The following is a 23603-nucleotide window of genomic DNA, read 5'->3' as shown; positions in this document are numbered from 1 at the left end:
TAGCAGGGAGCTGGATTGGAAATGGAGCAGCCGGGACTCAAAATAGTGCCCATATGAGATGTTGGCACTGCAGGCTGGGGCTTAAACCCACTGCACCATAGCTCTGGCCCCTGGATGCTAGTTTTTAAATCATAATCACAATCGTAATGATACCAGTTACTACTCAGCACCTTACACACATTGTCCAATTTAATCCTGATGCCTTCCTTGTGAGGTAGGTACTGTCATTCTCTCCATTTTCATTAGGAAGATTCTATAATTCTCTTAGGTGAAGCACCTTGTCCAAAGTCTGTGGTGGACATGGCAGAGCTGGCGTTGGGCTCAGTGCCCTTTGTGAGCCACCATGCTGCACTGTCCCCACCTGCCCTTGGGTCTCCCACACACTTGGCTGCTTCAGTGGCTTTGCAGTGTTTCTGCACCTTGGCTCACTTTACTTTCTCTGTGAATTAATGCCATGAGCGTTTTTGAGAAAGGGCATATGCAGAAGAGAAGCAAAACCGCCTGCAGCCACACTCATTCTAACTCGCCTTTTCTCCAACTAGTCTTGCTGGGCTCTGCTTTGCAGACTGAACTGCTCCATTGGCCTGGGCTGCAGTTGCTTAGAACTGCTCCAGTGAGCTGAACACAAGGAGACGGGCATCTTTGCCCAAAGGCACAAACCAGCTGAAAGGCAAAGCCACGTGGGATGCACCTGCCTTAACTCAGTTCTTCTCCAAAGGTGGTGCCTCGTTTTGAAGGTTTGCCTCCTGCCATCACAACAGGATGGCAGGGTTTTTCAAGCTGGGAGGCAGAAGACCAGAGTCCATTCTAGCTTTGCCTCCTGTGGGCTGTGTGATTGGCATGTATCCATGGATGCCTCTGTCACACAGTTCAGGGTGCTTATTCTGCCCACCCTCCTGACAGGGTGCTCTGGACCCATAGTCACAGCCCCCCCTCTCCCGTGGTCATTCCCTCCCTCTGCTCCCCGGCTTGCTGTGTTACAGGCCTCTCCTGAGGGGTTTGTGCTTTGTGCTCTGTGCCAGGCCTCCCAATCCATTTTACCTCCTGCATTGCCCTCCTGTGTCTGAGCCTCTGCCCCTGTAGAGAGGTCCGTAGTGCCCCCTGAGGACCACTGGAGTTTCCCACATCAGCTGGCTTGGTGCAGTAGATCTTGGGCCTCTCCCTGCTCCGGCCCTCTACCTGGGACACCTGTCTTCTCTCTTTACCCCAGTCTGGGGGATGGGGCGTTTACAGGGATCGTGCTGCCTGGCATGTTGTTATTCCTCCCCTTTCTGCTGCTACTTCATCTCCTCCGGGGTTTTCTTCACTCTCCTTTGCCCTTAATTATGGCTGCTCCCCGAGGTCTTAGTGTTGGCCCCTTTGTCGCTGTGGGTAACAAACCATCACTGGGATGTGGCATCTTTCCAGGGCCCTGAGTGACTGGCACGTGGAACCCATTCCCAAACCTATCTCCAGACCCCGGGACCCACCCGCTGCTTGCAGCCTTTCTCTTGGGTGGCTCACAGAGACTGAGGCCCAGCCCCATTTCCCTCCCTGCCCCTTCCACATTTTTGTTCTTTCCCCAGTCTGTGGGTTTCAGGAATGCCACCTCTCATACCAGCTCCTGGGGCACAGCCTGGGCATCTTCTAAGGCTCCTCCCTTTCCTGGCCCGAGAACTCTTGGTTCTACTTCTCCACCTTCAGGACCATGGCCACCGCCACCACGCTTGTCCAGGCCACCTTGGTCTTCCTTCTGAAGCACTGCGGCAGTCCCCTCCTTGCTGGTCTGCTTCCAGCCTTATCTCCTTCAAAATATTTTCCCGCACTCAAGCTAGTGATCTTTCAGAAAGCACAAGTCCAGTTGTTTACAGAGTCTCAAAAACTTCACAGAAAATTCATATTAGGGATACAGCTTTGCAAGCAGCACATTAACCTGCTGCGCCAGAACGCCAGCCTCTCAAGTTCCTTTAGATGGCAGTGAGACCTAGCATCTTCCAGGTCCTCTTGTCGTCCTCCGCATCTCTTCACCACTGGAATGTTCCAGAAAGAGGCTGTCCTGCCCACAGATTCCCCCTGGCCTGACTTACTGTCCTCAGGTCTCAGCTTGGATGCCGCATGCCCTGGCAGCCTGTCCTGATCCCCTAGACTGGCTTGGCTGTTGCCCCCAGTGCACTCAGGGAATCCTGGGATATAAAGATGGAGGTACTCACATGCTGTCTAGTTGAGTGAGTGAAGCTGCCATCACAGGCAGTGTGCGAAACATACTGCACACATGTGTGTGCTTGACAGTAAAAGACTAGCGTGACCTGGTCCCCACTCTGCCACTTTGGAGTTTTCTTTCCTGTTTAACCAGAGTAGAAAACAAAATCACCAATTTTATCTAGGCCAGTGGCCATTGCAGGCTTTTCGCTTGCCCCTTCTGATTGGTGCGGAAGGAGAGTGGAGAAGAGGAAGCAGGTGAGGCACACAGCTGCTGGCAGGAGCTTTTCAAGCTGAAGTCACTAAGCAGAAAGCCCAGACCCTGTCCTACAGTTAAGGTTATTACCATTCAGTGTTTGGGACTGGAGATGGGGAAGCCTTCGCTCCTGAAGAAGAAATGCTTTTGGCAGTAAATCCTGAAGGAGCCATGTTAACTCTCATAAAGGACCATCCACCCTGATCAGGTTGTTCAGAGGTAGAAAGACGTGGTTAATCCAGAACAAAGGAGAAATCCAGCATTAGATTAAGCAGGGGTCAGCATTCGTGAGTAGAGTTCTTAGAAGAGAGCCCAGTTTGGACATTTATGCCTGTCTCCTTTAAGTATCCCTCCATATGGGGCGAGGTTAAAACTTAGTAATGAGGTTATGCTGGAGGAGGAGTCTACCCCTTAGTCCTAGGCACCTTCTGTTTCTAAAGCGAAGTGGTGCTCCAGCTCTGGGCAGACTTCTCTTGCCTCGTGGGAGACCCCCTGGGAGATGAATCGCTAGGGTGCAGAGAGGAGGCCTCAGAAGGGCTGTGTACCCAACACAGTGTAAATACTGTGTAAATAGTACTTACCCTGTGGTTTAGGGAAGAAACAACCTGTACTTGTTTAGTGCAGATGCATTGTTTTTAATGCTTTCAGTCCACAGTTGGCTGCGGATGTGGAACCCGCAGTATGGAGGGACAGCAGAGTGATGTCGCTATTCTAACAGTTGCTCTAAAACCTGACCTGGTGAGCTGTGGATTGCCATATGTGTGACTGGAGTGCATTTGTTGCAGAGAGGAGCAAGTACCCATGGAGCTGGTGCAGCGGGGTGATATCATCAAGGTTGTCCCCGGGGGCAAGTTCCCTGTGGATGGGAAAGTGCTGGAAGGCAATACCATGGCTGACGAGTCCCTCATCACAGGTTAGATGGCTTGGTTCACATTCCCTTTGGTGGGCATCATGGCAGTTGCCAGGCCATGTGAATGCTGATGGTCGTCTTTCTTCTCTACCTCCAGGAGAAGCCATGCCCGTCACTAAGAAACCTGGAAGCATCGTGATTGCTGGGTCTATAAACGCACATGGCTCTGTACTCATTACAGCCACCCATGTGGGCAACGATACTACTTTAGCTCAGATTGTGAGATTGGTAGAAGAGGCTCAGATGTCAAAGGTAATGAAGAAACATAAAATACTAACCAGCACCCTCATTTTAGGAAGGATTTAGGCAGACCGTGCTGGGTTGCCGCCACCACCATTGTGCCAGCCCCTGGGGTCTCAAGGCCTGGTGGCACTGCACAATGGAAGACAAGCCATTTTGGGAGCAGATTGGATCCAGCTTCATTCAACATTACTACCAGTTATTTGATAGTGACAGAACTCAACTAGGCGCAGTTTACATTGATGCATTGTGCCTTATGTGGGAAGGACAACAGTTCCAAGAGAAAACTGCCATGGTGGAGAAGCTGTCTAGCCTTCCCTTCTAGAAAATCCAGCACAGCATCATGGTGCAGGACCATCAGCCCATGCCAGATAGCGGCATTGTCAGCATAGTTGTGGCCAGCTGAAGGCTGATGAAGGCCCTGTCGTGGGGTTCCACCAGATGTTCCTATCAACGATGCTTGGATTTGCACCCATGACATATTCAGGCTTGCCCTGCACAACTTCGACTGACCTCCTTCCAGCCAGGCATTCAACGCTGCTTCCTCCTCCCTCCTCTTCCACACTCCTCCAGATGCTCCAAACATCAAACATAAACGAGCAGGGCCATGGTGGGCGTGGACACAGTACACTGCTGCCACTAAGGTGTTGTGTGTGATGTTTGGATTCTAGTTGCATCCGACAGAAGTTTGTGTTGTCCCAGTGCATGCCTTGGGAAGCTTTAAATAATGCAAAAGGTTGGTTTTTTTTTTGTTTTTGTTTTTTTGTTTTTGTTTTTTTTTAACCTACAAACAAGTTGTTTTAGTAACTCAAAGAAGTGAAGAAGAAAGCAGCTGCCTCACCGCCCAGATATTGATTTGTTCAGGTGTTTCAAAGCCTCATGATACAATAATACCACAAAAGTTTCTTAAAAATATTATTGAGAGTCCTGTAGAATCAGACAGTTTTATTGACTAGCTATTGGTTAGTATATGTGGTTTAAAAAGGGTGATAGAATCCTAATCCTTATCTGTATTTGTGGTGCTTTATTTCTTCCTGGGTTGTTACTTCTCGTGATCTTGTTCTTTTATTTTCATAGGCACCCATTCAGCAACTGGCTGACCGGTTCAGTGGGTATTTTGTCCCTTTTATCATCATCATTTCAACTTTGACGTTGGTGGTATGGATCATAATCGGTTTTATCGATTTTGGTGTTGTTCAGAAATACTTTCCTGTAAGTTGAATGTCTTGGGCAATAATGGTTGTTGTGTTTTAAAGAATCTGTTGCTATTAGTCCTATTCTTTAGTCTCTTGGGTTCACTGGGCGTTAATTATCCATTACATTTTATTTGCTTGCTTCATTTATTGGCAACAAAATCTAAGTCTAAGTCATAGTAGGACAGTCACTCTACCTCTGCAGGTTTGCATTAAAGATACCCTTTGCTTTCTGTGTAGGTAATTTTTGTAGACACTAGTTGGCTCTCAGTTGTAACACTTAAAGCATTTATAATACACAGCACTGGCCATTTTTGAGGTCACTTCACAGTTTCGATGGCTTGGTAGAAAAATGAAGTTTTTGTTCTCTAGATCCACCAATGTCATCTCCAACCTCCTAGCTTCCCACATGATGCTATTAGCTTTTTAATAATATTTATTAATAATTATATGTGAGCAGTAAAATGGTTTTGAGTTTTAGAAAAGTGAATGTAAATACTATCTCAAGAAATATTGTTTAATCAAACTTCAGAAAACTAAGTAGAAAATATAGTCCATCCCTTAAAAAAGTTATCTGCTCAAGAAGTTAGAACTGTGTACATCAGTGATTCTCAGCTGGGAGCTGTTTTGCCCACTACACCTCCAGGAACAACCTGCCAATGACTTGAAGACACTTGATTTTCAGAACACGGGGAGTGCTGCTTTTGTATATTATGGGATGCTACCAAACATCCTGTAAGACACAGGGACAAGCCCCTACCACAAAGAGTTAAATGACCCCAAGTGTCTGTAGTACCTGGATTGAGAAGCCTCAATAAACATAAAAAGCCAACAGCTCCCTTAGAGCAGTACCTAAAAGCTACCCAGGGAGTGTTTTACTTTGTCTCATAGCTAATCCAATATAATGCTTCTTTCACCCAAGAGCCATGGGATAAAAAGCTACAAATGTGATATAGATACAGTTTTTTCTTTTTTAAAAAAGATTTATTTGATTTATTTGAAAGATAGAATTACAGAAAGAGGTAGAGACAGAGAGAGAAAGGTCTTTCATCGCTGGTTCACTCCACAGAAAGCCACAGTGGCTGGAGCTGAGCTGATCTGGAGCCAGGAACCAGGATCTTCTTCCAGGTCCCCAAATGGGTGCAGGGGCCCGAGGACTTGGGCCATCGTCTGCTGCTTTCTCAGGCACATTAGCAGAGAGCTGGATCGGAAGTGGAGCAGCCAGGACTTGAACCAGTGCCCATATGGGATGCTAGCACTGCAGGCCAGGGCTTTAACTCACTGTGCCACAGTGCCAACCCCCAATTTTTTTCTTTATAAAACAATTTCTGCTCATAGAGATATGTCATGAACTCTTAAGTTGCACATGACTGACTGAGAAGACATTTTCTCCCATAAATTTCCTATCTTAAATTGAAAAATACTCAAGTTAAGTGCTTTCTGATCTCTAAGAAGACCATAGTGTTTTTAGAGTAACTTACAGCTGTATTCCTAGAATTTGCCAGTGACTATTCACAGCACTTGTTTTTTTTGGGGAGAACAGCACATTAGTGTGTGGCTATGAGACGACTAAACAAGTCCTAAACAAGTTGGAATATATGGCTTTTGCTCTTCCCTGCCTTTCTGTCTTACTTTGGCTTCTTTTGTTTTTGTCTGCAATATCAGGGAGGATGCTGGCAAATGAGGTACTGCATGTTCCTTTCAGACGCTGTCATCACTCTGCTATACAAAAACCATGTGTAGGCAAAGGTTCATGGTCCCTTCTAGAGGTCTACCCAGTCCCACCAAAATGCCAGGTGTTGTTTGGACAAGTATTACTGGATTTAAAAATGACATGATCTTTATCTCTAAAAATCACATTATATCTTGAACAGCATGTTTCTCTACGTAAACACAGTTATTTATTTGAAAATTAAATGATCCTTTAATAATAAGCCTTATTTAGAATCCTGCCTTTAAAAGTCAAGAAATAAAGAGTAGGTGGAAGCTAAAGAGACTGTAATGTTTGTATTGATTTAGAAAACATACTTTTTACTATAATTAAGTGAATGTAATATCTCTTGATTATAGTCCATAGCCAACAGCCATTCTGAAAAATAAACCAAAGTAATTCAAGATTTCAGAATACAAATAATATGTGAAGTGTCAGAAAAGTAGACCCGTATTTTGTTTGTTTGCTTTGGGTTTACAAAGAAAACAACAAAGAATATGGAAAAAATAAAGATGGCTCCAAATTATATCACAAGAAGTAACTGTTTTTCCACTTTGGTGCACATTCTTTGTAGTATTGTTGAAATGCTGTGTAACCGGTGTCCTCCAACAACTGCACAATATTGCATTGTGCTCACCATAGCCACAGTTTAATTAACCAGTCCTCTGTTGGTTGTTTCCAGTTTTTGCCATTATAAAAACAAAACACTATGATAAATGTCTTTGTAAGTTTTCCCTCTTGTGTGATTATCACCTTAGGATAGATATCTTGAAGACTCATTCATTGTGTTTAAAACTTTCATAATGATAAAAATAATGATAATGTAATAGTAACAATTTTCCTTGATGCCTCTCCTGTGCCTGGTGTTGAACCATGTGTATTTGTGAGTTTGTATGTGTATTCTCTCATTTAATCCTTACAACAGTCTGTGAGCTGGGTACCATCATTTCCATTTACCAAATGGTAAGGAAACAGGCACTGAGAGCCAGGGTATGGGTCTACGTGGTCTGACTTCAGGCTGTGTGCCCTTTCTCCTCTCAGGGGTTATGACTCTGCTCCTGTAGTGCCTGCTGGAGGGGAGCCTGTGGGATCCCTTTGAAAAGCTAAGGTGTGGCACAGAGGTGAACACTGTGATACCACAGCAATGCAAATTACAATAGCGTGTCCTAAACCCCAGCTCATCACACCTTCTCAGTCCCCTCTACCCCACTGAAATGTTCTGTGATGAGAATCCGGTGCACTTCCTCATTGGACTCACAACCTGCCTCTGTCTCTTTCCTCTTTTCAGAACCCCAACAAGCATATCTCCCAGACAGAGATCATCCTCCGGTTTGCGTTCCAGACATCCATCACAGTGCTGTGCATCGCCTGCCCCTGTTCCCTGGGGCTGGCCACACCCACAGCAGTCATGGTGGGCACTGGGGTGGCTGCCCAGCATGGCGTGCTCATCAAGGGAGGCAAGCCTCTGGAGATGGCCCACAAGGTCAGCCCCCTGCCAGGCTCGCCCACGCTCCATGGAGGCTTTAAGAACTCTTCTGCAAAGAACTCTGTTTACTGCTGGATTTATTCATCTATTTGAAAGGCAGAGCTCTAGAGAGGCAGAGGCAGAGAGAAAGAGGCCTTTCATCCACTGGTTCACTCCACAGGTGGCCACAACGGCTAGAGCTGGGCCGATCTGAAGCCGGGAGCCAGGAGCTTCATCTGGGTCTCCTACGTGGGTTCAGGGGCCAAAGGACTTGGGCCATCTTCTATGGCTTTCCCAGGCCGTAGCAGAGAGCTGGATCAAAAGAGGAGCAGCCAGGACTTGAACCGGTGCCCATATGGGATGCTGGCACTGCAGGTGGTGGCTTTACCCACTATGCCAAGCGCCAGCCCCACTGCTAGTTCATATTAACAGGAAAACCTGAGAGTGACCTGAGGACAGCAGTGTTAAATTAAATACACTAGGGAGCCAGGACTGCCTGGGAATGAGAGCAGCAGCTAAGTGTCATATAATTAATTTGTTTATAAATGGTCATGTAACCTCATTAACAGTGCTGTGGTAGATGCTTGTTCCCATTGTACAGATGAGAAAACCGCAGCAGGAGGAGGTTAGGTGACTTGCCCCAAGGCCTGCAGCTCACAAGAATTCACAACCACACATTCAGGCAGAAGGAAAGTACTCACTCCGCATCCATGGGATTAGTCATGGAGAGTGGATTAGTGAGCTACAGTGTTTCATGAAGAATCTCCCTTTTGACCAGCGTGCCAACCTTGGCCGGCCACACTTCTGTGTGTTTATTCAGTGTTGAGCACTTCATGTGTGTGGGCCCCGTGCCAGGTTTTGGTGATGGCCATGGCCCCCAGCTGTAAAGAGCTTGCAGTGTAGTGGGAATGACAGAAACGGAGTAAGCAAGCAGCAATATCACAGGAGAGCGGGAGATGTTGTGAGGACGCTGACAGAGGCTGAACCTAGACTTGGTGTTAGACTCTGGTGAGGAGTGCAACAGGGGCTCAGGGGAGGGAGTAGGAAGGTTAATCTGAGACGTAATAGTTGGGAAGAGTTAGCCCGACAACAGACAGCAGAAGAATGTTCCAGCAGTAGGAATAGGAAAGGACCTGGGCAGAGCGTGCTGCTGAGTCACGGGTGCCGTAAATCAGGACTGAACTTTCCCTGCCATCGCCCTCTACCCCACCCAACATTTAACCCAGTCCCTGGCATGTTGAAAGCACCGGGTTATTTGCTAAGTGAATAAATAGGGAACTGGAAGACAGTCACCGAGAGAAAGAGACTTGAGATGAGGCTGTTGAGGGAGGGGCCAGATTACAAAGGCCTAGAAAGTTCAGTAAAGGATTCTGAACTTCACCCTGAGAATGAGGAATCTCGGAGGGGTGTGGTACACCTCTGTGAGGTGACTGGAAGGTCTAAGGGAGGCAGGACGTGTGGAGGAAAATCAGTTACTGGGGTTGAGGAAGAGGCTGGCACTCAGGGTTGACACAGCAAGTTGAATGTACTGTCTGCTGTTAACAGGAGAACCATGCTGTCTAAGCAGAGCAGCCTGCTCACCTTAGGGTTTGGGGAAATGTGTGGTTCAGGGAGTAGTGAACTTTGAGAAGTGACTGGCCATGGAAGAGCAGGTGCAAGTGTAGCCGGCTGCTGCCTGTTGTTTGGCCACACACATGGGGACTGGTGCAAAGCTGCCATTGACCTAGTGGCACAGATTTAAATCTGGTCACTTGTGCTTAGGGCCATAGAATAGATCACGCCTTGCTTGAGCTCGGTGTGAGGCTTTATTCCACTGAGGCGGGCAGTGACGGCTCCACAGGTAGCAGTGCACAGGAAGTCAGGAAGACCCTCGGGCCTGACTCCTGGCCTCAATGGAGGACAAGTGGATGGTGCTGCTGTCCCTGGGACACTGCCATGCCATCTCCTGTACAAGCAGTGAGAACATCTACCTGGTCAGGTTAAGCCGTGTAGATGTCTTTGGGCAGATAGGGAGACAGTTTCTCTGCAGCTGGCGTTGTTGAACCACTGTTGACTGCAGAGGGTTAGGTTAGGAAGTCATAAAGAAGTATTGTTATTTGCCTGAGAGAGACTGGGTGAAGCACTGCCTGAAGGCTTTGTGGACTGTGATGTAGTCACTGAGATGTGGTTTTGTTTTGTCTGTTTTGGCAGATAAAGACTGTGATGTTTGACAAAACTGGCACCATTACCCATGGGGTCCCCAAAGTCCTGCGGGTCCTGCTGCTTGTTGACATGGCCACACTACCCCTCAGGAAGGTTCTGGCTGTGGTGGGGACTGCGGAGGCCAGCAGCGAGCACCCGTTGGGTATAGCAGTCACCAAATACTGTAAAGAGGTATGCAGATCCCAGCATTTCTCTGCCCCACCCTCTTCCCAGCTTCCTGTGCTCCTCAGCTGGCCCCTGTGGAGAAGGTAGAGGTGGGGCTCCGTCGACCCTTGTTACAGTTCATTTGCAGAGCATCTGGGCTCAGGACACCAAAACGTGAGACCTAAACTCTGCCCTCTGGGAGTTTACAGTCAGGGCAAGACAGGTGTTTAGAAACTCAGTTCTAGTGCGTGCTCTCTAGGGGGAGACACACACAGCGGGGGTGTTGGAGTGAGAGAGGAGAAATCCACTCCACAGGGCATAAGCCGCAATGCCAGCATGCTCTCTAGGGGGAGACACACACAGCGGGGGTGTTGGAGTGAGAGAGCGAGAAGTCCACTCCACAGGGCATAAGCCGCAATGACCCTTGGTACAGCATTCCCTCCTTTATTCTCTCTGCATGAAAGGACCTCTTCTAAGTGTTTTCAGTCTGAATATAGAGGCAGTAGAATGTATTTGATTTTTGCCCTGACAAATTTTAAATGGTCTGAGAATATTCCATTATTAGTAAATGTAGGAAGATTATCTGGATACCTTGAAAAAAGTTGGCAAGTCTCTCTGGATGGGATCTTCCAGAACCTTCCTTTTGCATTTTATCCTTGGAAAACATCAGATTGCATTTCACATCGACCCCCCGACCTGTCAGGCAGAATTATGCTGCCCCCAATCATCCTTCATTTGCTTTTTTGCCTGCGTCTGCTGTCCCCCTGCAGGCCTGATGGTGGCCTTCATCCACAAGCAGAATTGTTGCCACTGACTCCATTATCCCTATGGAATTATTTGCAACCTACAAATCATCTGTCCTGTCTGGTAGCTGCACCCCTGGAATATAAAGTGTAGATGCAAATTGCCTTCCCTATCTACTATGTGAGCCATCCACTGGGGAGAGATCCTAAGCAGTTTAATCTTGTTCAGTTTAATAACTTTACTATCTGTATCACATGAGAGAAAAATAATGGCTGAGTTGACACTTGATCTCTTAACCCTCCCTTCAATTCTTCTTTCCTTCCGCTCTCTCTCGATTCCTGCTTTGTGCGGCTGTCTCACTCTTCACCTTGGCTGCCTGGCCTGCCTCCTCTGCTTCCCTCCTGCTTCGCTCTTCTCTATGTTCTGGTTCCTCTCCCCCTCTCCTGCCTTCACAGGAGCTTGGAACAGAGACCTTGGGATACTGCACAGACTTCCAGGCCGTGCCAGGCTGTGGAATCGGCTGCAAAGTTAGCAGTGTGGAAGGCCTTCTGGCCCACAGCGATCGCTTGCTTAGTGAACAATCCGGACACGTGAACAGGCTGGGCTCCCTTCCTACAGAAAAAGGTATCCCCAGCCTTTGTCTCTGCTGCTGGATCTGTGGTCCCAGCTGGGTCAGAGTGGAGGCAATCAAACCACAGAGAACACCATGCCCGGCCTGCCTGCCGGGATGACCCTGCTGGGGAGAGAGGTGGCTCAGGGCCAGGCACCCCACACACCTGCCTCCCTGTGTTCTTTAATGCATCTAAATTTTGATGCTTTTTGATGCTGTGGTAGTGCATGACATAAGTTCATTGATGTTGCCCTAGCTGACCCATAATTTTGATTTTCCTGGTAACTTAAATTGCCAAAGTAGACAGGTAGTAACTTTCTGTCAGACTTTGGGGTTTGTAGTATGCACAGAACTGACAGGAAAGGCCAGGGAAGTGGTCTGTGCAGGTCCTAGAAGAACACTGCTTGAGTGGTGGCTGCTTTTCTTCGCCTAAGGAAGGCTTGGTATTCATCAGCTTGAGAGGGTGCAAAACACTCAAAACTTTAAAACCTTGGGCCTAGGATTTTTTTTCCCCTAAGGCATGTGGATAGTTGATGTTATTTTTTCCCTAAGGCATGTTGATAGTTGATGTTATTAGATGCTATCTGCCACCTTTGAGAAATTGCAAACCCCAAGGTGACCTTCCTTTGAGTTTCCAGGGACTGGTCAGTGCAGGACTCCTCCATCACTGGCACTCGCTTATAGGAAGTGGCAGCTGAGAGACTCACCTGGCCTTTCAAGAGGTGTACTTTTAAAATATGTCTAGAAATAGACTTATGTGGTTATTTGTTGATTCACCTGGGGTCATTAAACCAAGCACTCGTGAATCTGGTCAGGCCTTGCCTTGGGTCTGGGTAAATTCCTAGCTGAGTTCAATCCCAGATAAAGAACAATCCGCAGATACCTGTAAAGGCAGATAAAGACAGCACGTGGTGTTTCACGTGTTTCTAACATTTTCACCCATAGCACACGTACTCCTCGTGCCCCATTTTAACTCATACCCCTGTGTTCACCACACTAATTTTAATTTGGATCCTATAAGGATGGCGTAACAAGAGGTTACAGTTTTTCAGAATGGTTAAATGGCTAGTTTGCTGTTGCAGATTCCCTGGCTTTTAGTTCATGGTGAAATCCTTCTATTTGTGAGTAACTTCAGTGTGTTTGCAATAGATGCTGCCTCCCAGACCTTCTGTGTGCTGATTGGAAACCGCGAGTGGATGAGGCGCAATGGCTTAACCATTTCCAGTGACATCAGTGACGCCATGACAGACCATGAGATGAAGGGACAGACGGCCATCCTGGTGGCTATTGATGGTATCTCCCTTCTCCTGCCTTCCTTCTGCTCAGAAATGCAGTTTCCTGGGGATGTCAGACAATGACCACCTTTAAATTTTTTTAATAAATCTTCCTCTCTTTTGAGTTTTGGGCCTGTTTTCCAGAAGGTGGTCCTGCCCTCTTTGTACTTCGCTCAGTCTGAGGTCCTTTCTTTCTCCCCAGCTCCATCTTTCCACAGCAGCTCCATCTTTCCACAGCCAGCTCTGCTCTGGCATTGACCTTCTTGCTCTTGGAATTGTAAATTCTCTTCACCATCATCCTTGCTTTTGTCCATGTTGGCAGTCCAGAGTTACCCTTCTCATTTCTGCAGACAAAATATGAATTCACTTCCCAGAAAGGTTAACTCCAGGGTGCGCATTAGCAGGAAGCTGGAATCGGGAGAGGAAGACTGATGTGGCACACGAGCATCCCCAGCAGTGACTTAACTGCTGCACCAAAAGCCCACCTCTCGTCTTCTTCTTTACAGCCCTCTGAATTTCCCAGTTTCCTGCAAGGATCATGGTGCCTGACCTATAGCAAGAACTCAGTGCATAGTAGCTATTAAAATATGGGGAACAGGGGCTGGCATTGTGGCACAGGGGGTCAAGCTGCCACTTACGACGTCAGCATCCCATGTGGAAATGCCAGTTCGAGTGTGGGCTGCTCCTTTTCTGGTCTAGATGGCCCAAGTGGTTGGGTCCCTGCCACCCACATGGGAGACCCAGAGTGAGATATGGGCTCCTGGCTTTAGCCTGGCCCATCCCTGACTGTTGTGGGGCATTTGAGGAATGAACCAGTGGGTGGAATATTTTGTGCTTTTTTTGTCTATCTGTCTCTCTCACTCTCTTTTTTCAAAATAAGACAAATTATAAAATTTTGAAAGAAAAAGACAAATGATTGTACCCCTCAGGGGGCTACTGTGAACATTTTGATAGTCCTGCCATGCTTCTATGTGTATATGTAAATGTGCAAATTTTTTAAAAAGAATTAAAACCAAATTATGGTGTGTACACCTTGACGATCTGGATTTGTGTGTGATGACAGCTGTTGTGCACAGCTGTGTTCTGTCGCTCACTGGGGGTTTGCCGCAGGTGTGCTATGCGGCATGATCGCCATCGCAGACTCTGTCAAGCCCGAGGCCGCCCTGGCCGTGCACACACTGAAAAACATGGGTGTGGATGTGGTTCTGATCACGGGAGACAACCGGAAGACAGCCAGAGCCATTGCCACGCAGGTACAGCCCAGGGCTGGGGACCTCTCCCCCCTCTAAACTTACAGGTGGTGTGAAGCTCACAGAAATAGTTCAGGGGGAAAAATAAACACCAGTGCCTCAGGCACTTGGCTGGGCTTCTGTTGTTTCCCCCTCACTGGATCTTTTCTCCCCATGTGCTCTCTGCTGTGAGCTGTGCAGTGTCTCCCACGAGGCTGCTGTGGCGCTGCTGCAAAGATCTTGTCTGGGACCAGCATTTCTGGAAAGAGTTCTCTAACCATTCCCCAAGAAGGTCCTGGCTTGAGGGCTAAAACAGAAACTCTCTAACCTTCCTGCTAAGGGACCGTCTTATGGGCTCAGCTCTTCTCTGCTGTGTGCCGCAGGTGAATGAATTGGTCCTGGGTGTTTCTCCTGCACCCTTGATTGTGACGACAGCACTGCTGGGTAGCTACCTGCGAGCACTGGCGCCCCAGGGAATTCTTGAGACTCTACTGCCCCTGCCCTAATGTGTCCAGAGCTGTTTTTGAGTTAGGTGCTACTTCTGAGGGAAGCAGATTACCTCTGGTTTGCAGGCCCTGCTTACTACTGGTGGATTGAGTATGTTTCCCCCCTTTACCAGGTTAAAACGTGTTCATCCATTCAACAAGCACAGATGTGACAGGCACAGTGGCAGGCAGCAAGAGTGAAGAGGGGCCTGTCCTCAGGGGCTCATGGTCCTGCGCGGAGGGTGGGCTCAGGACCTGGTGTGGATCTGAGTGCTCAGTGCTCCAGCAGAACTGCCTAGGAGCACCTCAGCTCCCAGGCTGGAGGGGCAGGGGATGTCCCAAGGGAAAGGAGGCTTGGGTCAGGAGTCAGTCAGATGAAGAAATGGGGGAGGAGTAGGAAGAAAACAAGTTTCCAGGACAGCACAGGCTGCAGGAGCATCCCCTGGGGCTACAGAGAAGCAGGCCACCTGGAGAAGTCATGGGTTGCTGAATAACGCTGTGTCCCGTGTGGCACCAGCTGCAGGCTGCGGGACAAGGGCCAGACACAGAGGCATGTGGGAAGGCAAAATCCTGCAAGTTCAGAGACTGTCCTTAGGGCAAAGGGTGGGATCTGCCAGAGGACTTGAAGCAGGAGAGGAACGTGACCAGAGATGGCAGGACAGCAGGTGGAGAAGAGGCCCGTCTCTGGACAGGGAGGCCAGCCAGGGGGCTGTTTGCTAAGCCAGGGCAGGGAGTTGGGGTGGGAGCAGGGCACACATGTACCCCGTGCCCTTAAATCTGTAGGACATGGTTGATGGGCGTGAGTGACCGGACCTGGAGGCTGAGGGGGGACGGGGACCGTCGTGACTCACGGGCTTCAGTTACTGTTCAGGATCTCCCGCCAACACCGAGTACGGTTTTCCTTTCCTTTCAGGTTGGCATCAACAAGGTCTTCGCGGAGGTGCTGCCTTCTCACAAGGTGGCCAAGGTCCAGGAGCTCCAGAACGAGGGGAAGAAGGTCGCCATGGTGGGAGACGGGGTCAACGACTCCCCGGCCTTGGCCCAGGCCGATGTGGGCATTGCCATCGGGACCGGCACTGATGTCGCCATCGAGGCTGCCGACGTCGTCCTCATCAGAGTGAGCCCTGCCACGTCCAGGTTGTGGGAGTGGTGAGGGCTGGGGGACAGGCCCCTCCCTCACCACGCACTCCTCTCCTGCAGAATGACTTGCTGGACGTGGTGGCCAGCATTCACCTTTCCAAGAGGACTGTCCGGAGGATACGAGTCAATCTGGTCCTGGCGCTGATCTACAACCTGGTCGGGATACCCATCGCGGCAGGTAGGGGCAGCCCTCCCCAGCCATGTCACCTTTGACCCTGGCTGAGGCCAGAAAGGATTCTCTTTGCTGAATCCCTACTAAAGTGAGTGAGGAGACCACCTCTCTGGCTGGCTGGCTGGAAGCATTTTATTTATTTCTATTTGAAAGGCAGAGTTACAAAGAGAGAAGAGAGTAAGGGAAAGAGAGACAGAGAGATCTCCCGTCTACTGGTTCACTCCCCAAGTGGCTGCTTCAGCCGGCACTGAGCTAGGCCAAAGCCAGGAGCCTAGAACTCTGAGTCTTCCAAATGGGTGGCAGGGGCCCAAGTACTGGGGCTATCACCTACTACTTTCCCGGGCACACTAGTAGGGAGCTGGATTTAAAGTGGAGTACGGGGCTGGTGCTGTGGTGTAATGGGTAAAGCCGCCTCCTGCAGTGCCAGCACCCATATGGGCGCTGGTTCAAGTCTCGGCTGCTCCACTTCTGATCCAGCTCTCTGCTATGGCCTGGGAAAGCAGTAGAAGATGGCCCAAGTCCTTGGGCCTCTGCACCCGCGCAGGAGACCTAGAGGAAGCTCCTGGCTCCTGGCTTCGGATTGGTGCAGCTCTGGCCTTTGCAGCCAATTGGGGAGTGAACCAGTGGATGGAAGACCTCTCTCTCTCTCTCTGCCGCTGCTTCTCTCTGTGTGTAACTCTGACTTTCAAATAAGTAAATTTTTTAAAAAGAAAATGGAGCAAACTGGGACTCACACTGGCACCCATATGGGATGCTAACCTTGCAGATAGTAGCTTAGCCCGCTATGCCATAACCCTGGCCCTCTGAAGCATTTTAGAAGGGTAGTTTGTTATATTCCCTGCTTCATACGGAGGGGCTTCCAAAGTTCATGGAAAACTGCGTTTCCTTTTCATTCCATTTTCCACGGACTTTAAGCCCATCTATAGGTAGATGATGCATTTCTGGGAAGACCCTGGCCCTTCACTCACTCTCTAGGAGGAAGCTGAGTAATATGCTTGATTGTTATTTACTGGGCCTGATTTTCCAACCCATTTATTAAGACATAACCTGAAAAAGAATATTGAAAGTTATGCTAGGTACAGTGATGGGTATTTTAGAACCTTACCTTAAATGTGAATCCCACCCAAACCTCGCTCTGAGTCATGCAGATGATTCTGGAAAAAAATTGATTGTTGCTGTTGTGATCCTACCCTCCCTACTTCCCTGCTCAAATCCTGTGCAGCCAGGCAGGGAAAAGTTCCAGATCCTTTTGCAAGACAGCATTCTTCCACAGCCTAAGGAGACCTGAAGTTTTAATTTTTAATTTAAAAAATTTTAAATTTTTACCTATTAATTTGAGAAACAAGGAAACAGAGGAAGACAGCTCCCTTCTACAGAGTTACTCACCATATGCACACAATGGCCAGGACGAGGCCATGTCAAAGCCGGGATCCTGGAACCCAGTTTAGCTCTCCCGTATGAGTGGTGGGAAGCCAGCTGCTTCTAGGGTGTACGTGCATTAACAGGAAGCTGGAACTGGGAGTGGATCTGGTGCTGGAGCACAGGCCAAGGTGGGATGCAGGTGTGCCCACACAGAAGCAGCTTATCTGCTGGGCCAAACGTCTGTCCTGACCTTAAGTTGTGTGTGTGTTTTTTTTTTTTTTTTTTTTTTAAGATTTATTTATTTTATTTGAAAGGCAGAGTTACAGAGGCAGAGGGAAGTCTTCTATCTGCTAGTTCTCTCCCCAAATGGCCGCAATGGCTGGAGCTGGACTGATCTGAAGCCAGGAACTAAAAGCTTCTTCCGGGTCTCCCATGCGGCTGCAGGGGCCCAAGGATTTAGGCCATCTACAGCTTTCCCAGGTCATAGCAGAGAGCTGGATTGGAAGTGGAACAGCTGGGACTTGAACTGGCGTCCATATGGGATGCTGGCTGTGCCACAGCGCCGGCCCCTGAACTGAAGTTTTTAAGCATGACATCTCTACCTCAGCTTCCTCTGTTTTGTGTGTCCAGGTGGTTAGCAGTGACTCATGTAACAGAGATTAGCAAGTCCACTTCAGCGTCCTGAGCCCAGTGAGTCTGTTTCTGTCCTCAGAGCCAGCTCAGGACTCACTTCCCCCACTCTTTGAGCTTCTGCCTAAGAGAGTTGCCAGTACCTGGCCTGGGTCTCCTGGTTCTGTCCTGGAACCTAACTCTGATTTCTCTCTTAGAAGGTGCTGTGAAATCCTGGAGGTCAGATAACGTGTATATAAAGGCTGTGGTCATCAGCAGTGTTTTGTCCCCAGCAGGACTGTAGCTCCGGGTGGCTCCTGGACCTCCTCCTGTGCTCCCTCCTCCCCTGCCCCTGCTCCTCCCATCACTGTGAGTCCCTGCTCCCTTGGAGGCCTCCCTGGAACGGGTGATACGGGCGCTCACGTGGACTGCTGTGGAAAGGGCAGAGCAGGCAGAGGAAACCCAGGGCCTCACAGCGGCAGCACAGAGTCCAGCCTTCCAGGACAGCCTCAGCTCTGAGACCCGTGGGCACCTGTGGGGTGTTCGGAGTACTTGGGAGAGGATTCCGCAGGGCAGCTGGGGGTCCCGGCCTCTGTGCTGGGGCAGCTCCTGGTTCTGCCCCAGGTGGTGGTGTGAGTTGTGCCCCCTTCACAGGTGTCTTCATGCCCATCGGCATCGTGCTGCAGCCGTGGATGGGCTCAGCAGCCATGGCAGCCTCGTCAGTGTCCGTGGTGCTGTCTTCTCTGCAGCTCAAGTGGTGAGTCCTAGGGCGGGCGTCTGCAGGAGACCCCCCCCCCCCCAAGGCCATTCCCTCCCCTGTCTGCGGCGGACTGGGGGGCACTGGTGTGCTGGCCTGGGGCAAACCCAGCGTGAGCTCTTGTTCCCCACGTATGCTCATGAGGGGAGCCCCCTGTGAGTTGTCTAGGGGTTTGTCTATACTCAAGTGAGGGATTATCCTGCCTAACACGTGTCACGCGCTGGCTGTCCTCACTCAGGGGCTGTTTCTGTGACCATCAGACAGACATGGGGTCCCTGTTAATTATCAGGTTTGCTTTTTAAAAAAGCTGATCACGGCCGGCGCCGTGGCTCAACAGGCTAATCCTCCGCCTTGCGGCGCCGGCACACCGGGTTCTAGTCCCGGTCGGGGCACCGATCCTGTCCCGGTTGCCCCTCTTCCAGGCCAGCCCTCTGCTGTGGCCAGGGAGTGCAGTGGAGGATGGCCCAAGTGCTTGGGTCCTGCACCCCATGGGAGACCAGGATAAGCACCTGGCTCCTGCCATCGGAACAGCGCGGTGCGCCGGCCGCAGCGCGCTACCGCGGCGGCCATTAGAGGGTGAACCAACGGCAAAAGGAAGACCTTTCTCTCTGTCTCTCTCTCTCTCTCACTGTCCACTCTGCCTGTCAAAAATAAAAAAAAATAAAAAAATAAAATAAAAAAAAAAGAAAAATATAAAAAAATATAAAAAAGCTGATCACTTGTTTATCCATGTGTTCACTTAGCAGAAATCAGTGGCAGCCTACTGTGTGCTTAGGAACGTTCTTAATCAGGTGAACTTTCCCGGAATCACAGGAGTGTCGTGTTCCTTCTCTCTCAAACCCATGAGGTTTTCTTTTTTTTCTTTTTTTTTTTTTTTAAGATTTATTTTGTTCATTTGAAAGAATTACGGAGAGAGGTAGAGCCACAGAAAGAGAGAGGTCTTCCATTCTGTTGGTTCACTCCCCAAATGACTGCAATGGCCAGAGCTGAGCTGATCCGAAGCCAGGAGATAGGAGCTTCCTCCGGGTCTCCCATTCAGCTGCAAGAACCCAAGAACTCAGGCCATCTTCTGCTTTCCCAGGTCATAGCAGAGAGCTGGATCGGAAGAGGGACAGCTGGTACTTGAACCAGCACCCATATGGGATGCTGGCACTGCAGGCTGCAGCTTTAACCTACTGTACCACAACCCCGGACCCATCCATGAGGGGTTTTTTTTTTTCCTTTTTTTAAAGATTTATTTGAAAGTCAGAGTTACATGGCGAGAAGGAGAAACAGAGGGAGAGAGAGAAAGATCTTCCATCCACTAGTTCACACCCCAGTTGGCTGCAACGGCTGGAACTGCGTCATTTTGAAGCCAGGGGCCAGGAGCTTCTTCCAGGTCTCCCATGGGGTGCAGGGGCGCAAGGACTTGGGCCATCTTCTACTACTTTCCCAGGTCACAGCAGAGAGCTGGATCGGAAGTGGAACAGCCGGTACTTGAACCAGCACCCATATGGGATGCTGGCTCTGCAGGCGGCGGCTTTACCTGCTGTGTTACAGTGCCGGCCCCTCCATGAGATTTTGATTTTGCATGTTATTGACAGACTTAGATGAGAGGCCTTTGCCAGGCTTCAAAAATTCGGGTCTTGTGTCTGGAATAACTGAGATGCTGTTGGATTCTTGCTTTCCAGCTACAAGAAGCCCGACGTGGAGAGGTACGAGGCCCAGGCCCATGGGCGCATGAAGCCCCTCACTGCGTCCCAGGTCAGTGTGCACGTCGGCATGGATGACCGGCGACGCGGCGACTCCCCCAGGGCCACATCGTGGGACCAGGTCAGCTACGTCAGCCAGGTGTCTCTGTCCTCGTTGACATCTGACAGGCTGTCTCGGCACAGCCCTGCAGCGGACGATGCTGGGGACAAGTGGTCGCTGCTCCTGAATGACCAGGACGAGGAGCAGTACATCTGACGACCCTGGATGGGGAAGGTGCAGCACAGGGTTCCAGCTCCCTTTGGGCCTGGGCTTCTCTCACAGGGGCTCTGTCCGCTCCCTGTGGTTGAACTGAACAGGGAACATCAGGCTAGGCAAAGCTTGCCAATAGCCACAGGACTGCACTCTGGACGGTTTCTCTGGTTACCCCACCTTGCAGCACCTGGCCTTGCGCAGGCGTGGCTGCCGTCAGCCTAGATAGGACTGCCCAGCTTGGGTCCTGCTGATGCGGTCCTGCTAACATGGGCTTCGTCAGGAGCCTTGCCTGGACTCGAGACGGAGCAAAGCCCGCCCTCCTTACAGATGTTGCTGCTAATTTGGGGGTTGGGGGGGTGGGGAGAGCGACTGCTTGTGAGATGAGAAACAGGCTCATCAGGACCAAAAACCCCCTGGGCCTCCCCAGAGAGCTCCCATAAACATGCTCCTGGGCTCTTTCTGACAACACTGTTAGGCCTTGGTGTCTGAGACCACAGCTTACCTCAAGGGCTCCTGCTGTTTCCTGTGGCTCAGTCTGCCTTTCGTGTCTTGTGCGCTTGATGCTGGGATGCACACCCCAACCCCCACCTCAGCCGTCATCTCTGAGGACAGGACCATGGCTTCACAGTCCCTGCGGCCACAGTTCTGCCAATGTCATCTTGTGTGCTTCCCACCGGAATCTGCCCCCTTGTGCGTACTCATGTTCTCACTCCCCCCCCCCCCCCCCCCACTGTTCTGGCCGGAGAGTTTGCCACATGGCTTTGCAAGTGGAGGAGAGTTCTGTCTTGCTTATGAGCCTCTTCTCTGTTGTGCTATGGCATCTCTTCCCATAGAGCAGAGTCCTGTTGCTGACCTCCGGAGTGAGGGCTCACAACCTGACCCGAGGGCCCAAACCCAGCTTCCTGAGGGGTCCAAGGTCCTCATGTGTCCCCACCCAGCTTGTGGTGCTTTGAAACGGAACCTCCCACGGGGCCCTAGGAGCTTTGCTTGCACGTTCTTCATGTGACTGGCAGTTTATGTCGCTGGGGTACCTGGCATTGTACTGCTGGAAGGCTCTGTTCTCGTGAGCTTGTCTCCTGCACGCTGAGTGGGCACCTTAGGAAAGGGGTGGTCACAACTTCCTGCCTGCCTGCGGTTCTTGGTGAGTGTGTGACAGTAGAGGGACAGAAGTAGGTTCAGTTTTAGCCTCTGCAGTTGGTGCTGATTGACCACATGGGAGCAGACTACTAGGCTCTGAATTCCAAGGTGAAGCCCTTCTGTCCCACACAAGATGATTCCAGTTATTCGTTAAGGGCAGTGTTAGCACTTTCAGGTGGTACCGCTGATCCTCCCAACAAACCAGCCGCTGTCCACATATCCCAGGCAAGAAAGCAGACTCAGAGAGGCTACATATCTTGCTCAGGACCACACCGCCAATATCTGAGCACGTGCATCTGTGAGCCCTGAGGGCTTTGCTTAGTTCTGCTGCTACCTGACTCTCAATCTGCTTGATAAGAGTAAGTGAGAAAAAGGTTCTTGGTCCTGGAAGAACAGATGTGGCAGGTGACATACAAGTGTTCGTTGTGTCAACTTAGCGTGCAGTGGCTCACAGGCCGTCGCACTTTCATCTTGCATGTGATACAGTTTTAGTTGGGTTTTATCGTCTAAAATCCTAGTGCAGGGTATTTGTTGGGTTTTTATTGTTTTCAGTCCTCCACTTCTGCCGCCCCTTCCCCCTCTCTGTCCCTAGTCATGTCCTCACTTCATTCTTGCTCGGGGAATATTTGTTTTCTAACTAGGCTAATCATCGTCTGAATACTAATTGTATTGATTTTTAAAACGTTTAGGACCATAGGCTTCATATTCATATATAGATGTGAAAATATTTATATGATTGTACAGAAAATAACCTTTTATAGATGTTCAAAGTATAAGGTATTTTTTTTGTTATAGCAATTTCTACTTCAGAAACTTTCCATACAATGTTAGAATAAAGTTTATTTTTCTTCCTGTAAAAACCTGCCTCTGGGTGGCTCTGTCTGTGAGTGGGGTGCGTGTCTTCAGTGAACACCCATGCAAGCTCTGGCATGGCCCAGTGCCTTCTGAAGGGGACATGAGGATATCCAGGGCCCAGGTAATGACCTCCCCAGCACTGGTGGGAGCCCCTCTCCCCAAGGCAGCTTGCCTCTGTGGTGTGCTGGGGAGAACTCCGAAAGACAGCTGCCCCACTGGTGGCACAGGCTTAAATTAGACCAGTAACATTGGCCCTGTATGTCTGTAGGTTCCACATTGTGGATTCAGCAAACCTCAGATCGGAAAGAATTCCAGAAAGTTCCAAAAAGCAAGACTTGAATTTGCCATGTACTGAGTAACACACTGAATTCATGTGAATGAAGTGTTGTGTAGGCATTGTTTTGGGCATTATAAATAATCTAGAGATGATTGAAAGAATATGGGAGGTTGCATGTAGGTTATATGCAAGTAGTATGCCATTTGTGTTAGAGACTTGGGCATCTTCTAGTATTGGTAACCAAGAGAGGGGTCCTGGAGCCACCCCATAACCATCCCCCCAGTCCATGGACACCAGAGAACAACCCTGCTCATTCTGGGCTTTACGGTCTTTGTCTACAAAAGGCTGTTCTCAAACACATCTCAACCAGGATGGACATGTTTTGGGTTTCTTGACCCAGAGGAGTGGTGAGGTAAATGCAAAAATCTGGACCAAGGGGCTCCATTGGGAAAGCTCTGTGGGCATCTTGGGGTAGCCAGGGAACCCTAAGCAAGTGACACCTTAAGGGAAGTGACAGTGTAATTTAGCATCCAAACCAGAACACTTAAAGAGTAGAAAAAAGGGTCAGTGCTGTGGTGCAGTGGGTTAAAGCCCCAGCCTACAGCGCTGGCATCCTATATGGACACTGGTTTGAGTCCCAGATGCTCCACTTCTGATCCAGCTCCCTGCTAATGTGCCTGGGATGTGCTGAGGATGGCCCAAGTCCTTG

At 49.6% G+C, this 23603-nt stretch overlaps 1 protein-coding gene and 1 pseudogene across 4 annotated transcripts in view; both read left to right on the top strand.

The window, feature by feature from the left end:
• The window catches only part of ATP7B (ATPase copper transporting beta), a 76307-nt gene extending 53685 nt beyond the window's left edge, over positions 1–22622 (top strand). For all 4 annotated transcript variants that reach the window (XM_062194251.1, XM_062194254.1, XM_062194252.1 and 1 more), the window contains exons 11-22: positions 3220–3347; positions 3442–3596; positions 4662–4796; positions 7777–7971; positions 10144–10326; positions 11499–11667; positions 12803–12946; positions 14038–14180; positions 15555–15758; positions 15842–15959; positions 18579–18681; positions 20352–22622. In XM_062194251.1, coding sequence (XP_062050235.1) covers positions 3220–3347; positions 3442–3596; positions 4662–4796; positions 7777–7971; positions 10144–10326; positions 11499–11667; positions 12803–12946; positions 14038–14180; positions 15555–15758; positions 15842–15959; positions 18579–18681; positions 20352–20628 — 1954 coding nt within the window. In that variant the 3' untranslated portion in view covers positions 20629–22622. The remainder of the gene's footprint in view (positions 1–3219; positions 3348–3441; positions 3597–4661; positions 4797–7776; positions 7972–10143; positions 10327–11498; positions 11668–12802; positions 12947–14037; positions 14181–15554; positions 15759–15841; positions 15960–18578; positions 18682–20351) is intronic.
• On the top strand, positions 3724–4096 carry LOC133762548 (nuclear transport factor 2-like; annotated as a pseudogene).
• Positions 22623–23603: the final 981 nt, after the last annotated feature.

This window comes from Lepus europaeus, chromosome 6 (assembly GCF_033115175.1).
Source record: "Lepus europaeus isolate LE1 chromosome 6, mLepTim1.pri, whole genome shotgun sequence".
Classification (NCBI taxonomy): Eukaryota; Metazoa; Chordata; class Mammalia; order Lagomorpha; family Leporidae; genus Lepus; species Lepus europaeus.
This window is presented reverse-complemented; position numbering and strand designations above follow the sequence as displayed.